Below are 8,565 nucleotides of genomic sequence, written 5' to 3'. Positions count from 1 at the left end.
GTGTGTGTGTGTGTGTGTGTGTGTCTCGGCTCATAGCAGAAAGTCAAGAGGGTGTGTGTGTGTGTGTGTGTCTCGGCTCATAGCAGAAAGTCAAGAGGGAGGGATTACTATCTGAAGAGCTGTCAATCAAAGTAAAATACCAGAGGATATAACGACAGTGACCTCCCCACTCGCTCTGACACACTCACACAAGTGGGTAATGTAATCTCTGCCTACAGCTACTGTATGACGGTGGCCATGCCAAGACACAGATCACCTTTATTTAAACTCCACAACATGATACAGAGAGAGAGGGAGAGGGAGAGGGAGAGAGAGAGAGAGAGAGAGGGAGAGAGATAGAGGGGGAGAGGGAGGGGGAGAGGGAGGGAGAGGGAGATATAGAAATGTAGAGTGCATGTGGTGTAAGAGTTGAGGAGTTGATAACTCCAACCCTCCAGACAGTCCAGACTAACTGCAATAGGGTGATGGTGGGTAAAGTGATCATTGCTGAGAGGGTGTCCCAGTATGAGGTGTGGTGTTCCAGTCTGTGGGCCTAAACTACACCCACCTGCCACGCATAAGGTCTCCTGTCAGCCCCAAGTCAACGACCAGCACCCTAGTTAGTATATAATAGATACAGTATGTTAGCATCTGCCAAATGACACAACTGCTAGGTGCGTGTGTAACTGTAAGTTGCTATGGACACGATGCGTCTGTGGAATGACATGGTGTTAGGGTTGTGTGTGTGTCTGCGTCTGCGTTTACTCTGACATAGGTGTAWGATTAAAATGTACCTGTGTGTGTCCAGGAAAAGGGAAACACTGTCACGCTCCGAATTAGAAAAGTAAGACTATAACAATTAGTTGCAGCAGTAAAAACACCCCCTCTCCTACCAACCCACCCTGCTCTCATGAAGGCCTAGGCTGAGTTCTACACATGGTTCTGTTTCCACCTCCTCTGTACAAGCTGTGAGGAGCTATAAAAACACAGAACTCCCGACACCGGCACAAATACACACATACATATGTGTGAATACACAGTGTACAACTATGTCTCCCTCCATTCAGACCTCCCATCCATCTCCTCCCTTCATACTAGATCACCAGGACTGTGTCTATGTGATGTGTAAGGACAAGATCAATGACATCAGGTCAAATTAAGGTTTTATACATCACAAGATCTTGGTAATACAAAATACAGACAAATACAGAGCCAGTAATATGGCTGAATGAGCTATGATCAACAATAAAGCTACAGTCAGAGCACACACACAGTCACACATCTCCTGAGAGTGCAGATCGAGAGAAGCGTTAAAAATTCATGACAGGGTTTCGACGAGGCTCCTCTCCCCTAGAGGGAAGGAGGGGGGAGACGGGGAGATCTAATTACACCTCCTTTCTCTCTCCCCCGCTCTCCCTCCCTCCCTCCCCGTCTGTCTGTCTGTCTGTCTCTCTCCCCTGCTCTCCCTCCCTCCCCGTCTGTCTCAGTCTGTCTGTCTGTCTGTCTATCTATCTATCTGTCTGTCTGTCTGTCTCTCTCCCCCGCTCTCCGTCCTTCCCCGTCTGTCTATCTGTCTGTCTGTCTGTCTGTCTGTCTGTCTGTCTGGTCGTGTCTGTTCTGTCTGTCTGTCTGTCTCTCTCTCTCTCCCCCGTTCTCCCTCCCTCCCCGTCTGTCTCTCTCAGTTCTGTCTGTCTGTCTGTCTGTGTCTCTCCCCCGCTCTCCCTCCCTCCCCATCTGTCTGTCTGTCTCTCCCCGCTCTCCCTCCCTCCCCGTCTGTCTCTCTGTCTGTCTGTCCTCTCTGCTCTCTCTCTCTGTCTCTCTCTCTAACAGACAGGAGCTCAGAGGGTTATCAGCCCATCCTGAGAGGAGAACAACAACACCAGAATTAAACACGCTAAACGTCACATACAGCGCATCACGCTACAGAGCTTTGATTAGATTACTGAGCTAACTACTGTCTGCGTCTCCATAACAACACCGGATATCCACCTCTCGATAAGGAGCACCAGTGTCAACAGGCTAAAACGTTGATTTGATCAAAATGTGCAGAGGTAAATGTGTCTATGGGAGTATCTGTAATGAACCACATGTAATAAGCCTTGCTGGAGCATGGAATACTAGGCTTTTGGCTCGATTGGCTAACATAGCTTGTGGGCAGGCACTGCGGTTCAAACCAATCGAATTATTGGAAGGATGAAACATGTTTCCTGTTTTGTATTGTGTTTTAAGGATTGTAGATGGATGATGATGCCAGAGGAGTGTAGAGGAGAGAATATCCCTCCATCTCCATCAGAGGTAGCTATGATAGACCCCCACTATAACAGTCCAACAGGGCATGACCTCACCGGGGTAGAGGTTGGGGTCAGGGGTTAGGAGAGATGACAGTCAGGTCTCAGTGAAAGAAACAGAATTTTAGGATTATTAAAATAGTTACCACATGCTGACATACACTAGATGTGAAAACCAATGAGAAGTCTATTGACCTACTTTAAGGGCAGGGGGTTTTAAACCATATCCCAAACCATAGCCTTACCTTAACCATTCAGAATGAATGCCCAAACTTAAACCCTTACCTTAACCATTCAGAATGAATGCCCAAACTTAACCCTTACCTTAACCATTCAGAATGAATGTCCCAAACTTAACCATTACCTTAACCATTCAGAATGAATGCCCAAACTTAAACCCTTACCTTAACCATCAGAAATGAATGCCCAAACTTACACCTTACCTTAACCATTCAATGAATGCCCCACACTTAAACCCTTACCTTAACATTCAGAATGAATGCCCAAACTTAACCCTTACCTTAACCATTCAGAATGAATGCCCAAACTTAACCCTTACCTTAACCATTCAGAATGAATGCCCAAACTTAACCCTTAACTTCGAAATGTGATGTTTGGAGAAATGKAACAATATAGAGCAGCAGGAGCATCAAAAACACGTAGACATTAGATGTTTGGAGCAACTTTGAAATATGACCTTTGGAGAACATGGATGAATGTCTAATTCTGCAGTGATAATGTGAGAGCTTGTTGACAGTACAGCACTGGCTACCTGGACAACATCTCCAACCAGCAATCCCACAGAGGGATATTTCTCCACTGCCTACGAGTCATAGCTGTCACTCTGCTGGTCCAAGCCAGATATTTATAGACAGAGAATGCTGCGATATAGAGAGGAAGTGAAAAGAGAAAGATATATATAGAGAAGAAAAAAGATCTTGTTTGTTGAGCATCAAGGGTCCGCTATTCCCTTCCCTCAGAACCAGGAGTAATAGCAGACAAATAACATGAAGTGAGGGGCGTGGGGCTGTGTCACCATGCCTGACCACATACATAGACAAACCACTAGACAGATATACCCCTCAATCAGGATCCAAATGGCATTAACATCTACAGCATTTGTAGAATTCTTCAAAAAACAAAAAACACTTACAGTCATTGAGCATTATACAGTAGCTTGCAGAATCACTTGGTTGCACATCTAATATCCGAACCCAGAGATTACCATGCATGAACAGATATCAGTGAATACTGATGTATGACTCCCTCTCTCTCTTTATATATACAGTTGAAGTCGGAAGTTTACATACACCTTAGCAAAATACATTTAAAGTCAGTTTTTCACAATTCCTGACATTTAATCATAGTAAAAATGCCCTGTCTTAGGCCAGTTAGGATCACCACTTTATTTTAAGAATGTGAAATGTCAGAATAATAGTAGAGAGAATGTAATAGTGCCAGTGTGTAGCTGGTGTAGAGGAGTCAGGCGCAGGACAGCAGATATGAGTAATAAACGGAATTTACTCAAATATTCACAGATACAACACATTAAATCGAGCCCACAATAACGGACCGTATTACAAACAAACAATCACTCACAAACAACAATGGGGGAACAGAGAGTTAAATAATGAACAAGTCATTGGGGGATTGAAACCAGGTGCGTAAGACAAAGACAAAACAAATGGAAAATGAAAAGTGGATCGGTGATGGCTAGAAGGTCGGTGACGTCGACTGCCGAACGCCACCCGAACAAGGAGAGAGACCAACCTCGGCGGAAGTCGTGACAGAGAATGACTTATTTCAGCTTTTATTTTTTTCATCACATTCCCAGTGGGTCTGAAGTTTACATACACTCAATTAGTATTTGGTAGCATTGCGTTTAAATTGTTTAACTTGGGTCAAAGGTTCCAGGTAGCCTTCCACAAGCTTCCCACAATAAGTTGGGTGAATTTTGGCCCATTCCGCCTGACAGAGCTGGTTGTAACTGAGTCAGGTTTGTAGGCCTCCTTGCTCGCACACACTTTTTCAGATTGGTTTAACACTTTTTTGGTTAATACATGATTCCATATGTGTTATTTGTTTTGTTTGGATGTCTTCACTATTACTCTACCATGTAGAAATAGTACAAATAAAGAAAAACCCTTTATTTAGGTGTGTTCAAACTTTTGACTGGTACTGTATACATAGGCCACATCATCAGATAGATTGAACTGAGAGAACAGTGTAATTATATGTGTCAAAAGAAGGAAGAAAAGGAGGAACAATACAATGTGATGACATGAGGTGTGACAACAAACCACCCACACTGAGATTACTAAAGAAAAACAAATGGCTTCAATCAGATCACATAGAGAGAGAGGGAGGGATTATTTCAAAGACGAGAGAGACACAAAGAATAGAAAATACACAATAAGATACTAAGAAAGGAAAGGAGAGAGACAGAGAAAGCGAGAGAGAGAGTAAAAGAGATGTCCAGTGGTGTCTCTGTTGGCTGTGCAAGGAAGGTAGGTCAGGTAGAGAATGCAAATTACCCAATTCAGCTCTGACACACACACACACACACAACACACACACACACGAGGTGGGAAGAGGTATTTACAACATTAATATTGCCCTGGGGATTTCTGTGCTCTTCCACATGGCCTTTCACAAAGGCCAAACCAGTAACCCTATAGCTACACACACAGAGTCCCAGCCCAGCGTTTACAAACACTCACTGATTACACATATATGCTAATCTTTATGAGTATGATCATGAAAATCATACTACTGTCAATATCCATAATATGAAATCAATTATTCTCAAACTGCCTCTCTCATCTCCACCCAAACAACATGCTCTAAATAGTTAATGGCCCTGTCTCAAACTGCTTTGGCGAATCCGTTAAACATTAGTGGTACGGTACCTTTCTCAAGGCTCAAGAGTCCAATGGCTGTGGGAGTGTTAGCAGTTGATGTTACTCTTCAATAACACAGACCCCAAAACAAATCACGGGGAGAAAAATAGTTTATTCAAAGAGGAAAAATCCTAGATGTTATGCTGAGAGGCAGATGTTCGTTCTCCCCTATCCTCAGTGACACTCTCCAGTGATTCTCTCCACAGAACAAAGGACAGGTTGTAGTTGTAACGTCTGCTTCCAACCCACACCCTCAAACACGTAGATTCCCTGAACGCAGCTCACTTTCCAGTCCACTTTCCAGCTCACACTCTCAAACACCTAGATCCCCTGAACGCAGCTCACTTTCCAGTCCACTTTCCAGCTACACTCTCCAAACACCCTAGATCCCCTGAACGCAGCTCACTTTCCAGTTCCACTTTCCAGCTCTAACACTCTCAAACCTAGATCCCCTGAACGCAGCTCACTTTCCAGTACTTTCCAAGCTCACATCTCTCAAACCCTAGATCCCCTGAACGCAGCTCACTTTCCAAGTTCCACTTTCCAGCTCACACTCTCACACGCTAGATCTGAACGCAGCTCACTTCTCCAGCCCACTTTCAGCTTCACACTCTCAAACACCTAGATCCCCTGAACGCAGCTCACTTTTCCAGCCACTTTCCAGCTCACACTCTCCACAACTAGATCCCCTGACCGCAGCTCACTTTCCAGCCCACTTTCCAGCTCACACTCTCAAACACCTAGATCCCCTGAACGCAGCTCACTTTCCAGCCCACTTCCCAGCTCACACTCTCAAACACCTAGATCCCCTGAACGCAGCTCACTTTCCAGATCCCAATCACCTGAATTCTAATCACCTGTTCACACACCTGTATGTCATTATCACACACTATTTAGTTCAGTTCCCCCATCCCATCACTGTGAGGTATTGTTTGTTTTGTGACAYGGCTTTCAGAGCTATATTTTTCCTCTGATAGTTTTTTCCTGCCTCACTAACGACGCCTTTTGCCTATTCCCTGCATGGTCAAGAGAGTACTTTAGCCTATCGGATTTCCTGTTATCAACCTATTGCCTGATCTCCCAGACTACTTTACTAGCCTTTTCCCTGCATGTACTGTTGCCCTTTTGGACCCCCTGTGTTTGACCTTCTGCCTGCCCCTGGACCCAGCTACCTGCCTCCTCCTGTGGTCCTTTGCAATAAACACCTGCTGCGCCCTGCGCATGAAACCAGCTCTGTCTCCCCTCATGTTCATTACAGTAGTTTTATAACCCAACCATAGCCTGTGGTTGACCAATTATAATTCCTTGCAGTAAAACTGGGCCAATGGCCAAATAACAAGTATCCTATTTCAGGCTCACTATATAGACAAATTCCTCCCATGTCTCTGACCCATTGCTCATTAATTCCCTATTACAGAACAAACACTTTTCATTGATCTTTAGTTCTCTTGACCTTTAGTCCTCTCTTGACCTTTAGTCCTCTCTTGACCTTTAGTCCTCTCTTGACCTTTCGTCCTCTCTTGACCTTTCGTCCTCTGCGTTGTGTAATTATCTTAAAATATTCTTACAGGAGGTATCTGAAACCAGAAGATTCCAGTTTATGTTTGATTGCCTCATCGACCATCCATAGCGATTGAAAGTCTAGTAGCTATGTTCACCTGGATGAATGGTTAGATGAGGCTACTCTTGCTTGAAAGCCCTTGGCAGCTGTTGATGTAAATAGAGCTGAGGATAGAGAGAGAGGGCTTCAGGGAAACACAATGGTACATGCTCAACCCCTTCCTGTACTCCCTGTTCACCCATAACTGCGTGGCCATGCACACCTCCAAATAAATCATCAAGTTTGTAGACGACACAACAGTAGTAGGCCTTGCTAGCACAAACTGCAATATGTTCCGGGATTCTTCCAATGGCATTGAGGAGTAAACCACATCAGTCACTGGCTTTAACGATAAGTGCATCGTGGACGTCGTCCCCACAGTGACTGTACGTACATACCCCAACCAGAAGCCATGGATTACAGGCAACATTCGCGTCAAGCTAAAAAGCAGAGCTGCCGCTTTCAAGGAGCAGGACTCTAACCCGGGAGCTTATAAGAAATCCCGCTATGCCGTCCGACGAACCATCAAACAGGCAAAGAGTCAATACAGGCAACTAAAGATCGAATACGTACGTACCACTCGGCTCCGACGCTCGTCGGATGTGGAAGGGCTTGCAAACATATTCGTTTTTCTTCCAAAACTTTTTGAACGTGCCGTCCTTGGCCAGCTCTCCTGCTATCTCTCTCAGAATGACCTTTCTGATCAAATCAGTCAGGTTTCAAGACTAGTCATTCAACTGAGGACTGCTCTTCTTCCTGTGTCACGGAGCGCGTCCGCACCGCTAAAGCTAACTCTCTCTCCTCTGCTCTATCCTTCTAGACCTATCGGCTGCCTTTGATACTGTGAACCATCAGATCCTCCTCTCCACCCCTCCCAGTTGGCATACTCTCCGGCGCGGCCCACGCTTGGATTGCGTCCTACCTGACAGGTCGTCGTCATCCACCAGGTGGCGTGGCGAGATCTGTCTCCGCACCACGTGCTACCTCACCACTGGTGTCCCCCAGGGCTCTGTTTCTTAGGCCCTCTCCTATTCTCGCTATACACCAATCACTTGGCTCTGCCATATCCTCACATGGTCTCTCCTATCATTGCTATGCAGACGACACACAAATTCATCTTCTCCTTCCCCCTTCTGATAACCAGGTGGCGAAATCGCATCTCCTGCATGTCTGGCAGACATATCAATGTGGATGACTGGATCCACCACCTCAAAGCTGAACCTCGGCAAGACGGAGCTGCTCTTCCTCCCGGGAAGGACTGCCCGTTCATGATCTCGCCATCACGGTTGAACAACTCCATTGTGTCCTCCTCCCAGAGTGCTAAGAACCTTGGCGTGATCCTGGACAACACCCTGTCGTTCTCAACTAACATCAAGGCGGTGACACCGTTCCTGTAGGTTCCATGCTCTACAACATTCGCAGAGTACGACCCTGTCTCACACAGGAAGCGGCGCAGGTCCTAATCCAGGCACTTGTCATCTCCCGTCTGGATTACTGCAACTCGCTGTTGGTTGGCTCCCTGCCTGTGCCATTAAACCCCTACAACTCATCCAGAACGCCGCAGCCCGTCTGGTGTTCAACACTTCCCAAGTTCTCTCACGTCACCCCCTCCTCCGCTCTCTCCACTGGCTTCCAGTTGAAGCTCGCATCGCCTACAAGACCATGGTGCTTGCCTACAGAGCTGTGAGGGGAACGGCCCTCCGTACCTTCAGGCTCTGATCAGGCCCTACACCCAAACAAGGGCACTGCGTTCATCCACCTCTGGCCTGCTCGCGCTCCCTACCTCTGAGGAAGTACA

The 8,565-nt window shown here is 46.1% G+C and overlaps 1 protein-coding gene across 1 annotated transcript in view; it reads right to left on the bottom strand.

Moving 5' to 3' along the window:
- The window catches only part of LOC111962521 (voltage-dependent calcium channel subunit alpha-2/delta-1-like), an 81,254-nt gene extending 73,865 nt beyond the window's left edge, over positions 1 to 7,389 (bottom strand). Inside the window, 1 exon segment of the mRNA XM_070439783.1 lies at positions 7,345 to 7,389. Within this exon segment, the coding sequence (XP_070295884.1) occupies positions 7,345 to 7,389 (45 nt within the window).
- Between the last annotated feature and the right edge of the window lie 1,176 nt (positions 7,390 to 8,565).

This window comes from Salvelinus sp. IW2-2015, linkage group LG4q.1:29 (assembly GCF_002910315.2).
Source record: "Salvelinus sp. IW2-2015 linkage group LG4q.1:29, ASM291031v2, whole genome shotgun sequence".
In the NCBI taxonomy this organism is placed as follows: domain Eukaryota; kingdom Metazoa; phylum Chordata; class Actinopteri; order Salmoniformes; family Salmonidae; genus Salvelinus; species Salvelinus sp. IW2-2015.
This window is presented reverse-complemented; position numbering and strand designations above follow the sequence as displayed.